Below are 19,985 nucleotides of genomic sequence, written 5' to 3'. Positions count from 1 at the left end.
GCAATCGGAGCTCCTGGCGGTGAAGGAGGCCCTGGAGGAGTGGAGACACTTGTTGGAGGGAGCTGTGGTTCCATTCACGGTTCTCACCGACCATTGGAACCTGGAGTATATCCGGACCGCTAAGCTTCTGAACCCCAGGCAAGCCCGTTGGCCTCTCTTTTTTGGACATTTTGACTTCAGGATCACCTATCGCCCCGGGACTAAGAACCAGCGGTCAGACGCACTGTCCCGGGTGCATGAAGAAGAAGTCAAGGCGGAGCTGTTGGATCCACCAGAAAACATCATCCCGGAGTCCACTATCGTCGCCACACTGACGTGGAGAACATCGTCAGGGAGGCCCTGACGCGTCACCCGGACCCCGGCGATGGACCACCTAACCGTTTGTACGTCCCACCAGACGCTAGGACTGCAGTTTTGGACTTCTGTCATGGTTCTAAGCTCACCTGCCATCCAGGGGTGCGAAGGACTGTGGCAGTTGTCCGACAGCGGTTCTGGTGGGCGTCTTTGGAAGCCGACGTCCGGGAGTATGTCCGGGCCTGTACCACCTGTGCCAGGGGCAAGGCAGTCCACCAACCAGAGAAGGGACTCCTCCAGCCTCTGCCAGTGCCTCATCACCCCAGGTCCCACATCGGCCTGGACTTCGTCACGGGTCTCCCTGCGTCCCAGGGAATGACAACCATCCTGACGATAGTGGACCGGTTCTCCAAGGCGGCCCACTTCGTGGCCCTCCCGAAGCTCCCGACGGCCCAGGAGACTGCAGACCTCCTGGTCCACCACGTCATACGTCTGCATGGTATCCCTGCGAACATCGTCTCGGATCGTGGTCCCCAGTTCTCCTCGCAAGTCTGGAGGAGTTTCTGTAGGGAACTGGGGGCCACCGTGAGCCTTTCGTCTGTGTACCACCCACAGACCAACGGACAAGCAGAGCGGGCTAACCAACAGCTAGAACAGGCCCTACGGTGTTTGACCTCCGCGCACCTGACGGCCTGGAGTCAACATCTGGCCTGGATCGAGTACGCTCATAACAGTCAAGTTTCATCAGCAACCGGCCTCTCCCCATTTGAAGCATGTTTGGGGTACCAGCCCCCATTGTTTCCGGCTGTGGAGGGAGAGGTCGGGGTTCCCTCAGTCCAGGCCCACCTCAGGAGGTGCCGTCAGGTGTGGCGAACAGCTCGCTCTGCCCTGCTGAAAGCCCGGGCAAGGGCGAAGAGCCATGCAGACCGCCGATGCGCCCCGGCCCCAGACTATCAGCCCGGGCAGGAGGTCTGGCTTTCAACCAAGAACATTCCTCTCAACACGGAGTCACCAAAACTCATGGACAGATACATCGGACCCTTCAAGATGACTAAAGTCATCAGTCCAGCCGCAGTGAAGCTGAAACTCCCAGCTTCACTGCGGATTCATCCCGTGTTTCACGTCTCCAAATTGAAGCCATACCACACCTCGGACCTCTGCACCCCCGGACCGGCGCCGCCTCCTGCCCACATCATCGACGGCGAGCCTGCATGGACGGTCCACAGGCTCTTGGATGTTCGCCGGAGGGGTGGGGGTCTCCAGTATCTGGTGGACTGGGAAGGTTACGAACCTGAAGAACGCTCCTGGGTGAAAAGGAGCTTCATCCTGGATCCGGCCCTCCTGGCCGAGTTCTACCAGCGACACCCCGACAAGCCTGGTCGGGCGCCAGGAGGCGCCGATGGGGGGGCCGCCCAAAGAGGAGGTACTGCTGGCCAATGCCAGAGGGCGCCCTGACTGTAGTCGGGTTTCAGGCACCAGAGGTCGCAGTTACGTCCCAGGAGTCAGGACTGACAGCTGTCATTAATCATCATCACTGCACCATAAAAGCCTGGAGGAGACACCACATCTCTACCGAGATATCAGTTTACCACTCAGGTAACCTTCTCAGCCTTTCTCTGTGCCATACGCACATATTGAATGCTAACCTGTTTGCAGTCGTTACCTACCGTAACTAACAGCCTGGAGCTGGTGTGTGGGAAATTTGGAGGAGTCGGCGATTCCGCTCCTAAATTTCTTCGTGTTCAGTAGGCACTGCACGAACTGGTTTTCCTGCTGCCTGAGAGTGAAGTACTTGTCACTCCAGAAAGAACTGTGAGTTTGCTGACTGCTTACTGGGTGTCCACACACCCACCATTAACCTGTTTTTGTTCCTGCCAGCAGTACCAGATCTGACAGCTGGAAGCAGAGTCCACCTGGGGACTCGGGACTTGGCGGCTTCAGTATACTGCAGGTCTTCGTTGGCGGCGGAACCTTGTGGGCCCAGGCTCTTCTCTGGATAGGCGTCTCCTACCCTCGGGCCTGCCCACACGTCACCTATTGTATTTTGTGATCGACTGTCTAAAAGCAGTATTCAAACTGTTGTGCACTTTTGCCACAATAAATTGTGTTTACGTGTATTGACGTGGAGAAGACGGTCCGGGAGGCCCTGGCACGGAGCCCGGATCAGGACCGAAGAACAGACTATACGTCCCACCAGAGGCCAGGGCTGCCGTCCTGGACTTCTGTCACGGATCCAAGCTCTCCTGCCACCCAGGGGTGCGTAGGACCGTGGCAGTGGTCCGGCAGCGCTTCTGGTGGGTGTCCCTGGAGACTGATGTCCGGGCTTACATCCAGGCCTGCACCACCTGCACCAGGGGCAAGGCGGACCACCAGAAGGCACAGGGACTCCTACAGCCACTTCCTGTGCCTCATCGCCCCTGGTCCCACATCGGTCTGGATTTTGTCACGGGCCTCCCGCCGTCCCGGGGACACACCACCATTCTCACGACAGTGGACCGATTCTCCAAGGCGGCCCACTTCGTGGCCCTCCCGAAGCTCCCGTCGGCCCAGGAGACGGCGGATCTCCTGGTCCACCATGTCGTCCGGCTGCATGGGATACCTACAGACATCGTTTCGGATCGCAGTCCCCAGTTCTCCTCACAGGTATGGAGAAGTTTCTGCCGGGAACTGGGGGCCACCGTAAGCCTCTCGTCTGGGTATCACCCACAGACTAACGGACAGGCCGAACGGGCCAACCAAGAGTTGGAGCAAGCCCTTAGGTGTACTACCTCCGCACACCCGACGGCTTGGAGTGAACATCTGGCCTGGATTGAGTACGCTCATAACAGCCAAGTGTCCTCTGCCACCGGCCTCTCCCCGTTCGAGGTGTGTCTGGGGTACCAACCCCCTTTGTTTCCTTTGGTGGAGGGAGAGGTCGGTGTGCCCTCGGTCCAGGCCCACCTGCGGAGATGCCGTCGGATGTGGCGCACCGCCCGTTCGGCCTTGTTGAGGGCCCGGACGAGGGCGAAAGCCCATGCAGACCGTCGACGGCCCCCGGCCCCCGCATACCAGCCCGGGCAGGAGGTATGGCTTTCCACCAAGGACATTCCACTTCAGGTCGAGTCCCCCAAGCTGAAAGACCGCTTCATTGGACCCTTCACCATCCTTAAGGTCCTCAGTCCTACCGCAGTGAGGCTCCAACTCCCGGCCTCACTGCGGATCCATCCGGTCTTCCATGTCTCCAGGATTAAACCGCATCACACCTCACCCCTCTGTGCACCCGGTCCGGCGCCGCCTCCTGCCCGTATTATCGACGGGGAGCCGGCTTGGACAGTACGCCGGCTCTTGGACGTCAGTCGAATGGGCCGGGGCTTTCAGTATTTGGTGGACTGGGAGGGGTATGGACCCGAAGAACGCTCCTGGGTGAAGAGGAGCTTCATCCTGGACCCGGCCCTCCCGGCCGATTTCTACCGTCGCCACCCGAACAAGCCTGGTCGGGCACCAGGAGGCGCCCGTTGAGGGGGGGGGTCCTGTTGTGTGGGCCACCAGAAGAGGAGGTACTGCTGGCCCACCACCAGAGGGCGCCCTGCCTGAAGTGCGGGCTTCAGGCACGAGAGGGCGCTGCCGCCTCCAGGAACAAGCCTTGGTGACAGCTGTCACTCATCATCTACTCACATCTGGAATAAAAGCAGGAAGACACCTCCACCACATTGCCGAGATATCATCTTCTACAAGAGGCAATATCCTCAGCCGTTTTGTGTTACAATATTATTTGTATATTGTGAGTGTTTGCAGGAGTACCGGTACCTCTGTCGGTGGAAGCTGAGAGAGCGCTAGAAGGCACTCTTTTCCCCTGAGGAATCACTACAGTACTCTGCAAGTTATAGAGTGAGAGGTGGAATTCCCACCAGGATTGTTACTGGGTGTTCACACACCCACCCTTGACTGTCTTTGCTTTCTGCCAGCAGTACCAGATCCGACACGCCGTGACGGTGGCCACCTGGGGACTTCGGGACTTGGCGGCTCCAGTATCCCTCGGGTTCGGTGGCAGTGGAAATCGTGTGGTTCCGGTTCGTCTCCAGACGGGCGTCTCCTATCGTCGAGCCTGACTTGTGTACATTCTGTAATCTGCTGTGTTTGGTTGTGACATTCACAACAGTAAAGTGTTCTAATTTAACTCCTTCCATTGTCCGTTCATTTACGCCCCCTGTTGTGGGTCCGTGTCACTACACTTTCCCAACAGCTTTAGCAAAAAGGAAAGTTTTAAGTCTAATCTTAAAAGTAGAGAGGGTGTCTGTCTCCCTGATCTTTTGTCACCTGTACAAACTGAAATCAACCTTTGTCATTGTTTTTGCTGTTTTTACCCTGTAACTCCACAACATTTAGTCAAGGACAGTCCAAACTAATCCTTATTGGAATCGACATGATGAGACAAATAATATGATACACCTTTCAATATGATTGGAACATTTTTCATTTTTGACCCCTGTGTAATTCTTCACTGACCCCTGTAGGTCATGAGAGTTCAGCTCCAGGATACCTCCATATCTGAAAATGAGTATTAGTTAATTTTGAATATGTGTACCAAATTTGGTGCTTTAGTCACAAAATGAACAATTGTTATGAAAATTTTAGCTAAGCTGCACCACTATAAAACTCACTGACTTTGGAAACCATGCATATGTTCAACAAATCTTGTTAAACAGTGAATTCCCCTCAACATTATGTAAAAGTTCAGATGAAAAATATTAATATTACATCAAATTGCAATAACTGTGATATGTATCAAATTGGAACCAAAGTATCATATCAGGGGGTAATATACTGTCTCAGTCTTAATGATAATTGTTTAATGGGAGAGAACACTGAACAACAATTGGAATCAACTTCACAAAACTTGGGCTTCAAAAAAAAAAACTCTCATGAATGCCCTTCTAGTTGTTCTGGCTGGCTGGAGAAGATCATATTACAGGCTTGCAAATATTTAGCAACAGATGGCAGATCACAGCAGGGGACAAAGGAAAAGGAGGAGAATGAGGCACAACTTTGCACTGGCAGTTGCTTTTAATTTAAGACCCAACCGGTGTGAGGTTGTGCTGTGTCACAGCAACAATTTGTATTGACACATAAAAGTCAGAGCAGTCATAAGAACCACACATAGAAACGTACATCTATAAGCCACAAAAAAACCGCTGACCTACGTCAGGAGTTGCACAAATAATTTTTTAAATTACAACTGATAATTGCAAAGTGGCTGAGGGGCGCGCAGTGCCCCCTCGGAACATTCTCCATGAGCTGTCCTGCAGTGCGTACCCGTGTGTAGCACCTGGAAGGAGGAATGGTGAAAAGGGGACAACACGATACCACTGCTGCCTCACAGTAAGAAGGTCATGAGAACCAGGGTTGGTTCTCATGACCAGGCACCTAAGTGGCTCTACTCTTCTTTTTTTAGATGTTTGGGGAGGTGATGGTCTAGTGGTTAAGGTGTTGGGCTTGAGTCCAGAAGATCATGGGTTCAAATCTCCGCCTGACTGGAAAATCACTAAGGGCCCTTGGGCAAGGCCTTTAATCCCCTATTGCTCCCGGTGTGTAGTGAGCGCCTTGTATGGCAGCACCCTGACATCGGGGTGAATGTGAGGCATAATTGTAAAGCGCTTTGAGCGTCTGATACAGATGGAAAAGCGCTATATAAATGCAGTCCATTTACCATTTCCATTTACTTTAGTATACACTGGTGGAGTTCTACCTTAGAATTGGAATGTATAATAGAAGATATACCTTACTGAATTTTCATGCAATCACTTCCCACCTGATCCTTTCTGTGTGAAGTTTGCAAGTTCTTCCTGTGTTCACGGGGTTCCCTCTGTGTGGTCCATCTTCCTCCCACTTCTAAAGACATGCAGGTTAGGAGAACTGGAAACTTTAAATTGACCGTAGCTGTGACTGAGTTTGTCTGTCTTTATGTGGCCCTAGGATAGACTGGTGTCCTGTACAGGGTGTACCCTTCTACTCACCCCATGACTACTGGGATAGGCTCAAGCACCCCTCGTGACCTGTGATTTGCATTAGCAGGTATATAAAATGAATTAATGAAAAAGACTGTGACTTTTCCTAACATGCATTATCAAAGCACCATTGATGTGTCAAAATGATTGACATCTAAATTAACTATGTGGTATTACCTGCATATTAGGTGAATGGGTCAGGGTGATTCCTACATACCCCCACTATTTAGTTATTTGTGTGTGTGTGTGTAACTGAAATAATGCATGGACAAACTCAATTACATTTGGTAAACTTTGATGCACCAGATGGATCACACAGCGACTTTATTTTGCCTATGTAATATCTCATTGACGTGTTTGCCACCTGCTGGATGGTTTGTGGATACTGGAAAATTATCAACAACTGCCAACAGTTATGGGTCAACTCGCATGTCTGCCTCCTGCACACTGGACACGCCATGTGCTCATCACTGCCCTCTCCCCAGCTAATAATTTATGGCATCAAACATGGACAGAAGCTCAATGTCCATGCCACAGGCCAATAAGCTACTCAGTTAAAACTTGATTTATGCCGCTAAAAATTTAATTTATTAATTTGTGCTTATTAACAGTCCAGCAATTCACCATAACTCAAAATGGCATGTCACTGACAAAATCCAGCAAGATATTTTTGATGCATGTCAAGTCTGGGAGCATTACGCTGTTGCTGCACATTGTTTTATTCAACACACAACAGAACCACCCAAGCAGTCAAATGATCCATCCCACATCTTGAAATTAACCATGTACCTGCCACAGCTAAGTAAAATGTCATTGTCCTTGTGGCCTTCAGTGGCTGAAGGGGTCCTCAACACTTGAGGAAACCTTGCGTGGAATAATGTGCAGAAAAATGTAGTACATGGCCAAAATGCTCTAGCTGATATTCCCTCATAAAGCAAGTGATACTTCTGAGTCTTCCTGAATTAACGCTCATTTGGTACAAAGTCAAAGTCATTCCAGTGGTACCCAAGAATCTTCCAAGGAGGCCTGGCACCAAAGACCTCACCTTAGTTCATCCAAGTATCAATCATATACCATAGTAGGGCAGTATGCAATCCAAACTTTTTCATTGTGGGAAGGGGTGATGATGCCATAAATCAATAAAAATTGCTATAGGGAACCGCAATCTCATTTGAACTCCTGTGTGATACTGCGGGATTTGACCACTTCCGGGGTACCGCCTGCACAAACACAGCATCACTTCTAAGGGAAAAATTGTGTACTGTTTTGTTTTCGGCTGCCATCACCGAAGCAGTCGCGAAAAGTGCAGTTTTCTTTCGGTTCCCAGTGGAGAAGGGAAGACAAGGAAAATGGGAGAGGTCATGTTGGTAAGCTTTAGCTTACACACACCTTGACAGAGCAGCTGTGGTCTTTCGCCTGCACACCCATATTTGAGCTTCGGGTCATAAACAAACCGCAACACGTCCACTTTCCACCACATTGTCACTTTGTTTTCTGTGTAATTCGCCCAAAAACTCAGAAAGTGCCATGTTTCTGATGGGGACAGATGAGGGCCGTCCCCGGAAGTAGATTTATGCTCTTTCATTTTTCCCCTTTAGCGCCCACCCTCAAAGGAGACTACGGTACTCAATTGATACCGTATGGAAATTGTTATTTAAACACCCAACATCATGGTTCATGGACAACAAAAACCCTAACCCATAACCTGTTTTGAGCTTGAAACTTGTCAACTGCCTCCTGTACAGCGTCAACACTATGATTTCCCACTTTATCTCCTGATCATCAAAAGCAATATGGTTCATAGTGAAGTCACCCCACCGCAAACTTGCCCCAAGTGTAGTCACGCCAGTCCAGGTGAAGTCACCCCACTTGAGTAACACAATATTTCAATTCTGTTATGTTCATGTAATAAATTATTTATACACACCAGTGGCACAATACACAGTTCTTACTCAAGTTTTGTTAGTGAGATGATGTTTTAAGGTCGAGGAATGTAATTGTCAGGTAAAAAGTCCATTGATGGGAGAAGCAGAGAGCACCCCCCCCCCCCCCCCCCCCCCCCCAGTGCTATACATCACAATGGCAGGTCCCTAACTTTAAACTAGTCATTATTATTTTTTTATTTTTTTTAAATAAGCATGGATAGCTGGAGTGGGGTGACTTTACCTGGACTGGGGTGACTTCAGCTGGTGCAAGTGAGTTCGCAGTGGGGTGACTTCACTGGCTACCAAGCAAGCAATATGACACCTTATCAACAGCCACCTTGTAATTAATGAGTTAACTGAGTCTGCAAAATTTCTATATCTCCATAAAACCTACTGCATATTCCAACCATGAAAAAGAAATACAAGTGAGGAACTGTGAACATCGTATTTTGGCATCTAGTACCATACATTTCCTGGGGGAGGGGGGGGGGGGTTATTATTATATTAGTATAAAAAGGAACGTTGACACAGACGGACGCTTTCTAGTCATAATGTCCACAAGCCAAAAAGTCCACAGCCAAAACTTCCAAATGCCAAAAATGCCCACAAATACACCAAAACATGCACAGATTTAAGCCCAAACGCCCACATGAGATGTGATAAAATTACTGTCTCTAGTCTCTGTTGTTCTTATCTGAGACATTGTTACTGAGACATAAACATATGTGTTCTATTAGTACTCTATTATCATAACCTGTATTATTACTGCAAAAATGTTTTTTTTATTTACAAAAAGCATTCGATACTATTGATCATACTTTATTATTGGAGAAATTACAGATGTTTGGTATTAGAGGACTGGCCTTTAACTGGATAGCTAGTTATTTATGTAATAGATATTAGTGTGTTCATCTTGGTGGGATAAAATCTGAATTTTTGAGGATTATGTGTGGGGTGCCCCAGGGGTCAGTCCTCGGGCCATTATTGTTTTTGTTGTATATTAATGACATAGGTTTGGTTTCTAAGTCTTTGAGTTGTATTTTGTTTGCTAATGATACAACTGTGTTTGGTAGCGGGGATAATTTGAGACAGCTCTTGGACTTGGTGGAGAGGGAATTGCAAAAATTAAATATTGGTTTGACTCTAATAAATTATCACTTCATTTCGGTAAAACTAAGTGCATCATATTTGGAAATAAGCCTAGAAATTTAAGCAGTAAATTATTGTTGAATGGCGTTGAAATTGTATCTCAAACTAAATTTCTTGGAAGTTTGTTGATGATAAGCTCTGTTGGAAAACTCATAAAACATGTTGAGTCTAAAATATCACACGTTTTGCTATCCTGTACAAAGCTCAATACTTTCTCCCCCAGCATCTGCTGGTTTCACTGTATCACTCATTATTTGTTCCTTACATGACTTATTGAATTGAAGTTTGGAGAAATACATATAAAACAAATACTAATCCATTATTTCTGTTACCAAAAAATGCTATAAGAGTGATAAGTAAAAAACCATATCATGAACCAACAAATTCAGTTTGTGCATCTTCAGTTTTTGAAATTTTGTGACTTGGTTGATTATTTTACAATTCAGATCATGTATAAAGTTAAACATGGACTAGTACCTCAACATGTCCAAGAGCTGTTTAAAATGAAAGAGTCCAGTTACAACTTGCGAGGAACCTTGGTATTTGATAGAAGGAAGTATCAAACCACTGTCAAAAGTCTTTGCTTTTCGGTAAAGGGTGTCAAAGTTTGGAATGATTGTTAAGACTGTATTAAGGTATCTAGTACATTGGCTTGTTTTAAAAGACTTCATAAAAACAATTTACTAACTTGTTTGTGTTTTGCGTGTGTGCTGAATAAACCATTCATTCATGTTATCTTGTCAGATACATTGTAATTGAGACATTAATAAAATTGTTGAGTTCTGTATGACTGGTGTGTATATATTGCTGTTCTGTGAAATAAAGGAATTTTGACTGAAAATAATGGTTATTTTATTTCATGTATTTCCACAGGTCACTATTTTCTCAAAATTCTATAATTTCTACATGTCTTATGTGATAAGGTAATAAATAATTTAACAAATACATACAAATAATATATTTATTATGTTCTATTAGCAGTAAACTGTGGATGTTTTGGCAAATGTATGTGGTTGTTTTGGTTTGTGAACCTTTTGGCTGTGGACTTTTTGACTTGTGGACCTTATGACTAGCACCCAGACAGACTTGTCTGGACTTGTCCAAGCAGGCACATGTAAAGTAGGCTTCATGTGCATGTGATTTATGAAGACTGCTGCTGCCCACTGCAAACTCACCCCAGGTGAAGTCACCCCAGTCCAGCTATCCATGCAGAGACCTGCCAGTGTGATTATAGAACTAGGCAGTGTTCCCTGCTTCTCCCATCAATGGGCTTTTTACATGACAATGACATTCCCCTACTTTAAAACATCATCTCACTCACAAAACTTGAATAAGAACAGTGTATTTTTCCACTGGTGTGTATAAATAATTTATTACATAAGCATAACAGAATTTAAATATTGTGTATTGAGTGGGGTGACTTTACCTGGACTGGGGTGACTTCACTACGAACCGTGCCCACTAACTCCACTGTAGAGGTGGGCGGATCAATCCTAATATCGATACCAATGCTGGTATTGATATTGAATGATCCTCGTGTAAAAAGATACTCAAGCTTTTTTTCTCTCCCGCACGCACTGACTGCTGCGCACGCAGATTCATAGAAGTCTGCTCTGTCTGTAAGAGCAGCGCTGCACTGTGTCGGCGTACCCTTGTATTGTGGTTTGTTAGCCCTCTACCTCAGGAGATTTTGTTTTAAGTTGTGTTGAGTGATACTTTAAAAAAAAATGTTGATTGTGATAATAAAGTATTTTGTTGTCACTTACAATATTTGGCAAAATTCTATCCTAGGTCTTTTGGATCCTTTGGATCTATGAAGCTTAAATATGAAAAAGTATCTGTATCGGTATCGATATTGGCGATACTGGGCCTGTATTTACTTGGTATCGGATCAATACCAAAATTCCCGGTATCGCCCACCTCTACTCCACTGTACATAAACGTAAAGAAAAAGTTGATCACCTCTTGCATGCGTCTCTTGGCTCTCTCCAGCGCCTCCTCGTATCCTTTCTGCCTCAGCTCGCTCAGACTCTCGTAGTACTCCTCGGTGTCGTCGCTGTCGGAGAACAGCACCTGTGAGAGGATCTTCCAGCCGCAGGTGTCCAGGGCATGTCCCAGGTACACCTGCAGCTGGTAGCACAGCGCCTCGGACTCCCTCTGGGACACCTCGGGCGCTCCGACGAGCAGCGACCACACGCCGGCCTGCTCCTCCGGGAAGGACGGCAGACACGGCCCCAGGTCAGAGTTCACGGCGCACAGCTGGAGGTGGGCCGACCTCAGGTCCTGGAAGGAGAACAGTCCTGCCCAGCTGAAGTCCTCACTCTCCCCTGGATCTGCGTCATCCGGAGACAGCGGGACATCGGTGATCTCGAGATCCATCGTTCTGGGGGTCACGATGTCCCACGAGCCCACCATGTGGCTCCAAACACCGGCCTTTAACGCCGCCTTCTCCGCTACTACTTCGGTTTTGGAGGCTGCGGGTTTCCCACTGGAGGCAGCTTGAACTTTCCCCGCTTGGCAGACTTCATCCTTCTTTGGATGGGCCCGAGATTTTTCCGCAGCGGAGGCGCGCGAGCCAGGCGGCGAACCGGAATCCAGGAGCGGGTCCCGGAAAGTGGTCCGTCTCTGCACGGTCCTGTTGTGGCAGGTTATGGCGAACTTCCCTTCGACCTCGTTCCAGGCCACGATGAAAACAAATTTGTGTCGCTCCTTTTCGTCGAACACCTTCGGTCGAACGGAGACCCAACCGGACTCCAAATGATCCTCCATCATGAACGACATGTGACACAGATTTAAATAAAAACAACAACAGCAATCTGTGGAGTCGAAGCTAAATGCTTCTTCCTGCTAGCTAACGACAGCTAATCCGCTCTGGAAAGTCAAGTTTATCGAGCTAAATCGGTGAAAAAGACTCGAGGATAGAGGCGGCGGAACAAAGGCTTTCCTGCTTTGTTTACACACCGCCAGCAGCTGCGCGCGCGCCGCCGTCGTCACACCGAAAGGCTTTGGTATGAAGACGCTCGAGCGCACCCTCGCGCTCGAACACACACCGACACACACACACCAAAAACAATAAAAACAGTCTTTCGTCAGGCGGAGAAAAATGTCTCGATCCCTGCGCCGAGCTCAAGCAGACAACACGGCCGCGAGGCTCAGCGGCGTCACGTGGGATCTTCTGTTTACAAGCGCACACACATTTTGTGACGCGATCCGTGCGCGTTGTCCAATCCGGGGCGGGATTTAGCTGCTGCACCACCGCCCCCTCCCCTCCTCCCCTCCTCCCACGCCCTCAAAGCGGTGCGTTCATGGTACCGGAAAAAAAAATAGTATATTCGGCAATTAGCCGTTCTCTGTTAGCACTTCTACACTTTCGAAAACAGCGATGTAGCCGTGATTATTAATATATCTCATTGAGCTAGTTGCTTTAAATATATATATTATATATATATATATATATATTCTAATGTGTTAGTAATTATTCAAATTAAAAATGAATGAATTATCATCAATTCTGAAAACGTCGGTATGTCGTGTTTTCTACATCGTCCATGAACGTCAATGAAAACCTCACTGTGTACGTGTATGCGTGTGTGCGTGCGTATGCATGGCTTCGATCACGGACAAAATGGGAAGAGCTTATGGAGCTAAATCCAGGCCAAAAGTTTTGTTATCTGAAAATAAAAAAATACATTTTGAAACTGAAAATTCAATTTTATAATCATTTAAAAAGTATTATTAAAATAAAAATAATTGTAAGATATATATTTTTCAGTTTAAATATATTTTTGATTCAGCTCTGTAATTATTTTGATCAAATAATTTATTTTCATTCATATTTCTTTTTTTCACCTTCAGATCTTTTTTCTCTTTCAGAACATATTATTTTTTTCAGTTTCAAACTTTTGGCCCCGTTCTGGCGTGGGAGGACGTGGCTTCGATTGAGAGAGGCGTGGAATTGTTAGTGAGCTGACATAACATTTATTGTGTGATTAAAAAAGTTTGCACAGATAGTACATAAAAAACACACATCAAACATTAAAAAACCATAACAATAATATATAAAAACTGCAAAGTTAAAAACCACAATAATACTTAAAAACCATAAAATACTAATTTTCTATAAATAGTACATAAAAGCACACATAGTAATACTGATGGTGCCTTTCTTTATAAACACTGACACTTAGTCCATGGGCCAAGCAGGTTTTCAGTACCGCTTAAAGTGACTAAACGACACTTAGAATCCAGCTTCAGTGTATTATGGCCTATGCAAAAATGTATGATAGCCATCCCAGGGTGGTAGCTGTAGCCAGGTAGGGGTCAATGAAGAATTACACAGAGGTCAAAATTTAAAAACACTCCAATCATGTTGAAAACTATATCATGTTATTTTTCTGATCATAACAATTCCAAAAAGGTATAGTTTGGACTGTCTATGATGGAATGTTCTGGAGTTATGGTGTAAAAACAGGAAAAATTGTGACAAAGGTCTATTTCAGTTTGTACAGGGGTCAAAAGTTTAAGTTGCTCCAATTTCAGTAAAAAATAATGCAAATTATTGGTTGAAATAAAAGGATTAATAAATGGAATAGTTTTGACTATGTTGAATGTTTGGTCTCCAAAGTAAAGGTTAAACAAGGTTGGCGTCCATTGGATTTTATGACAGCTGACATATGTTACCCTGTAACATGATAACTAAGCATGACAGATGGTGCAAACTATTCATTATTAGAATCCTATTAACCCTATTAACTATCCACAAAAAGACAGCTCTTTTACTATTACTCTAAAACCAGTGTAATCTCTAAATTGATATTTGCCATTTGGTATGCTTATGTATTGTGGGTCAAGGATGAACCCTGCCAAAATGCAACACTGAAAGGACTAATAATTTTGGAGAAATTGCGGATATTACATAACAACAGTGAACAATGGACTTTGATGAATACATTCTGGACTCACACACCATTCCAACTCATAATAGAAACTTTGCATAATTTATTACCACCCTTGAAAAATGTCAGCAACCTATTTTACAATCACTGCCCAATCTAGAGCCCAATGCGCTAGTAAACATTTTAAATTCACACAGCCTGCTATTGAGAAGTTAAAAAAAAAACAGGCCTGTAGTAGTAGCTGCTAAGATGACACTGTTAAATTTCAATGTTGTGTTTGGTGCTCTTTTGAGATTTTTATATTTTTTATTATTTCCTGTGTTATGATCTTGTTCTGCTACATTTGTCTATTTTTTGTTGGCACTTTGATGTTGTATACCCTAACTTGTTTTATTTTTTTATAAATTATATTAATGATTGTTACTGTGCAAAAAAGTATTTATGTTACTGTTTTCTGACACATCATTCTATATTTTGAATATTGTTCGGGGGTTTACATGAAAATGAACAAATTGCGTAAGGTTCCACATGGCCAACCCTGGCACCTGCTGGACGGTTCAGGAATGTGCATCTGTTTCAAAATTATGAGTTTCATAAAGGCTACAGTCAACACAGCATCTGTAGTACATGAACTCCTGCATTACTTGTTTAAATCCAAAAAAAGTAAGCAATAAAACATTGGTGAAAAAAAATTACTGTACGATTTACACTATATATTGATGCTTTAATCATGCATGTATCAATTCAAATGATGAATGCAGGATCTTAATGGTGCAATAAATAAACTATTGTTTTTCTAGTTTATTTTGCTTGCACTTTAATTTACACCGACTTGCAGACAGCTTAGAATCTCGAGCTGGTTCTCACAGAGGTAACGTCTGAATGCTGATGTCATTATTTTGATCGTGACAAAATGCAGAGGAGCAAACAGCCAGCAGCAACATGTTTTCTTCTTTTGTCTCTTTATGACGCTGCCTCGAGCTCTCCGACCCTCCCCTTTGCAGTTGCGTGCACGAGGTGCATAAACATCTGCACGTGGGCAAAATTATGACGCAACTACGTTGAGTACGTGACTCCGTAGCTAAATTATGGCAAGCCACGTAGGTCAAAATAAGAGGGGCTACGTGGATCAAATTGTGCAAAATTCTACGCTTTCGGGGGATACGTTTGTTTTAAGCCAACGTTGAACGTGTTATTGGAAGAACATTTTTATATTCCGTTGTGCAGCCTCTTTAACAGTAGCCGAGCAATGGAAAATAAAGTTTGAAACAAAATCTAAAGAAATTTACATATAGAAAGCAAAGTTTCCAAAGAATTATTTTGAGAAAGCAAATTTATCAAAGTACAAACAAATTTGCAAGTTAGAAAACAAATATGAAAAATAAAGCTACATGTACATTTAGACAACAAATTTACAAATTATACATTTACAAGTTAGGAAAAAAAAAAACCTCAACCCAAATTAACATGTTCAAAACCAAATTTAGGACAGGGAAAACAGCTTTACATTCAGAAAGCAAATTTTTCAAAGTAAAAGTTTGCATGTAGAAAACACCAAAGAAGCAACAAGTTTACATTTAGAGCAAATTTACAAAAGTAAAATCAAATTTACAAGTTAGAAAACAAAATGACCAAGGTAAAAATAGTTACAAGTTTAAAAAACAACTATTGCCCATGGGGATCCACGGGCTCGAGACTGGGTAGTGTTTAGAAAATAGGTAGCTATTTCTCAAGGGTGGTAACAAATTATGCAAAGTTTCTATAATGACTTGGAATGGTGGCTTAACTAAACTGACTAAACCAATTGAAGTACAAAATTCTCAAGTTGTAAATATGTAAGTAAAGTTGTAGCATGTAAGTATAGTATCATCTCAGCCACTAGAGGTCACTATATCTGACCCTTAGTTAAATAGGCTCCATGCACGCTTTGTTCTCAGTTCATTTTGCAGCTCAGCTATTAAAACAGAACAGATTTTCCACACCTGCAGCCACACTTGACCTATTTTGGAAACAGAAGAATGGTTGAGACAAAAGAATGTTTCTATCGAATTCAAATCAGCAGTGGTGGAAAACTCACTAAACCAACTGATTTTAATTTGTTCAACTTCAGGCAGGTAGATCAGTGCAATCACCTGTTTTAGGTTCAAAGATGGAATAAATACAGAGTAACACTTTTACTCGCTGAAACTGTGGTTTTCCACCTCTGGTGTGTAATGAATGATTCTTTTCCAAAACCATTCAAATCTGCAGATTCAAACAGTTTTAGCAGAATAGGACTTTCTTAAAAAACAAAACACAAAATTGTAGCTACAGTTTGCTAGAAGGCACATGTGAGACTGAAGAGTTGTCTGGGTGTCTTGATGGCTTCCCTCACTCATCTCCTTCTTGCATGATCACTCAGTTTTTGATAAATGCCTGCTGTAGACAGATTTACCATAGAGTGCCATACTATTTGTATTTCTTACTGTTTGTCATGAAAGAAGGCCAAGACAGACAGACAGACACACGCACAATGATTTAATGTTCATGTGTCCATCGACTGACTTGTGTAAAGAAAACTTTTTGTGAAAGTGATGATTTGCTGTAAATTCTTCAAAGGTGACCGATAACTGTGTGCAACATACATTTTATATCTGTATTTTTTTTTATTTCACTTTATATAAATCAGCTTATTTTGTTATTTTTGTTCAGTAACTTTGGATTTTTTTAAAAACTATCATTATACAAAATTGGTTTGTTTGCATTTGTTTCTGAGCATATTTTAAAATGTATACTTAAAATATAGGGGTGCCAGTTAATTCTGACGACGACTGTAGAATGTTGGTTACTATTAAACACTGTGAAGTCGTAGGGGAAACCGGGGCACAGTGAATCACAGGGCAAAATGAATCAGCAGCTATATCTGCAAAACTACATTTATATTTGCAGCAGTTATGTCATATTTTTATACATAAAGACATCCCCCTTATAAATTAGTGTTTTGTTTTTGCATAGCTACATTAAGGGTAAATCTAAGTGGCAAGTGAAGTTAGTTTTTTTTTCCTACCAAAAGTAAATTTTGTGGATGTTAGTGTCTTTGTATTTATTTCTCACAACAGAGGAAAGGTGGCCCAAAAGATTATTAGTTAGAAGATAACCCCGTCCAACTGATGAGTATGTGTTATGTCTTCTCCAGACTATCAGCTAGTTGATAACATGACTCATGTGTGTCACATGCACCCAGAGCAGAGTGAATCAGTCTAGAAAGTGGTTTACTAAGCCCCAGTATCAAGTGGATGACAAATATTACTTGGTGAAGCTTATACATTTATTTTTCCATGAATTATTTCTATAATTTGTGTATATAAACAACTGTTTTCACATTTGAACAGAAATGATGACAGTTGTATTTATAATAGTGTCTAAAGGACTTATATCACTATAGAAGACACTCACACATCACATAGCTGGTTTGCTGGATTATAGTTTGCATATGCATCAGAATATATTTAATCATTTTGAAGAAATCTTTATAATCATGTTTTTTTTTTTTTTTGTTTTTTTTTATTCTAAGTTGATTCACTGTTCCCTGTGAATTAGTGTCCGGGGCACAGTGAATCAAAAATTTTAAAACCGATTTTAAACACCTGTAAATTACACCTGGGGAGACATAAATAACACAACCTTATAAACAATAATTTGCTGTATTAAATCCACAATAGATTGACGTAAACCTATGCATATTGTGTTCATGCTGAAGGTTGAAGAGTTCTGTGTTATTCAAGAATAAAGTGGTTTTGTTTTTGATAGAATTGGTCAATTCTGTATGAAACTGCAACCCCAGTTCCAATGAAGTTGGAACGTTGTGTGAAATGTAAATAAAAACAGAATATACGATTTGCAAACTCAATTGAATACGCCACAAAGACAAGATATTTAATGTTCAAACTGATCATTTGTTTTTGTGCAAATATTTGCTCATTTGGAAATGCAAAAGATAAAATCTACCTACATTGATTGCCTCCACCTCAAACTGCAGTATTTAAACCCGTTCTCACTCTCCACTCATTACCAGTTCGTTGATGTAACCACCGTGGTAACTACTTGATCAGTCTGAGCTTTTGTAGCTTGGTTGTATTGTGTGTTTTTGTTGCTCCTTTTTAACTCCTGCATTTTTCTCTTTCTTCTTCTAGCCCGACCACACTCACCTGCTTACCGTGCGGAACCCCTTACTTTTGAAATAAACCCCTTTTTGAACTTTTATCTATTTGGAGTCTGCTGTTGGGGTTCATTTCTGGTTGAAGCCTCCTGTGCTTAACACAAGCGGCCAATTTAAGCTATAAATAAACCTCCACCAAGAAAAACACTTAGAAGTTGGTAATTACAGGGTGTAGAGAATATTCTAAGTGATGAAAGACTATAAAAAAAACAAAAACAAAAAAACAATTGCACTGTCTTCTGCAAAATTATCCAGTGAAATATTTCATGTCTACTTAATTATTGGCTTGTTTATTCTTCACCTGTGCCAAGCCTCTGCTAGTATTAATATACCTGGTGGAATACCCCACCACCACCACTACCACCCCCCAAAAAAATCCTAAGAGTCCTAAATTTAGGAGTAACATGAGTTTTAAGAATTCCTGCTCATGCATTGTCTGCTCAAGGGGTTTTGGTGACTACAGCATTTAAACGTGTGGCTGTGACACTTTAAATACCAACATGTGACTACAGTTTTGAGAGAACCTACACAATCCACTCAACATTTTACATTCATCAACTAAAAATTGACTTCAGTCCATCTGAGAACAGCCATGGTCTCAGCAGATCTAATGCCGTCTGTGACCACTAGATGGCAGAAGATGCTTCTTCCATTCGTCCTTGTTTCAAGTAAATATTAAAGTTTTGGTACAGTGGTGGGGGGCAACCAAGAAATATTTGAAAATATTGTAAAATAAGCACATTTTGCATGGTTTCAAATGAGCTTTTGCAGATCCATGACTTGGCTGGAATTTTGTTCTAGTTTAGTGGTCAGGTCTTTAGTCCTTTTTTATATATATAGTTGTATGCAAAAGTTTGGGCACCCCTGATGATTTCCATGATTTTCCTTTATAAATCATTGGTTGTCTGAATCGGCAATTTAAGTTAAATCTATATACATAAAGGGCTACATCTGTCTGTCTGTGATAAACTCCCAAAGTATAATATGTAGCCCTAAAAACTATATTTTATATATATATTCTGAATCCTCATGACACGAGGAACAAACTGGTACCATTTTTTTTAACAATGGTGCTTTTTTTTTTTTTTTTAAACAATGGTGGTGTTATTTCTGTTTTGTTTTTGTTTCTTGCCAGTTCTGTGGTGTTTGGTGTTTTAAAGAGCAGTAAATATCTGTGAAAAAGGAACTCTTGTCTTCGTGTTGTGATTGAGGCTGGTATAGTTGGCCCAGTGAGTTTGTAGTATTTACTACTATAAGCAATGCTGTTGGTCGCCCTCAGGTCCCACAGCAGCCTGTATGCAAGGTTCTTGAAATAGAGCACTATCTCCACCTGGTGATCATTTACTGTTAATGCAAGTACAATAGAATTTCACCAACAGCTCACCAGATGTGAAGCTTTTGCATGATGCTTCAGACAGAGTCCACTTAAACCTTTTTTTTTTTCCCCACCAGATACCTAATCTGGCTTGTAAACAATGCTTTGCTTGAGGGAACAGTCCAGAAATTTTTAATCTTAAAGAAACAAAAGCACAGACACACA

At 43.2% G+C, this 19,985-nt stretch overlaps 1 protein-coding gene across 1 annotated transcript in view; it reads right to left on the bottom strand.

Moving 5' to 3' along the window:
* jmy (junction mediating and regulatory protein, p53 cofactor) overlaps positions 1-12,529 on the bottom strand; it is a 58,372-nt gene extending 45,843 nt beyond the window's left edge. The window contains exon 1 of the mRNA XM_034192539.1: positions 11,315-12,529. Coding sequence (XP_034048430.1) covers positions 11,315-12,133 — 819 coding nt within the window. The 5' untranslated portion in view covers positions 12,134-12,529. The remainder of the gene's footprint in view (positions 1-11,314) is intronic.
* Between the last annotated feature and the right edge of the window lie 7,456 nt (positions 12,530-19,985).

The sequence above is a fragment of the Thalassophryne amazonica genome, chromosome 17 (assembly GCF_902500255.1).
Source record: "Thalassophryne amazonica chromosome 17, fThaAma1.1, whole genome shotgun sequence".
Lineage (NCBI taxonomy): Eukaryota > Metazoa > Chordata > Actinopteri > Batrachoidiformes > Batrachoididae > Thalassophryne > Thalassophryne amazonica.
This window is presented reverse-complemented; position numbering and strand designations above follow the sequence as displayed.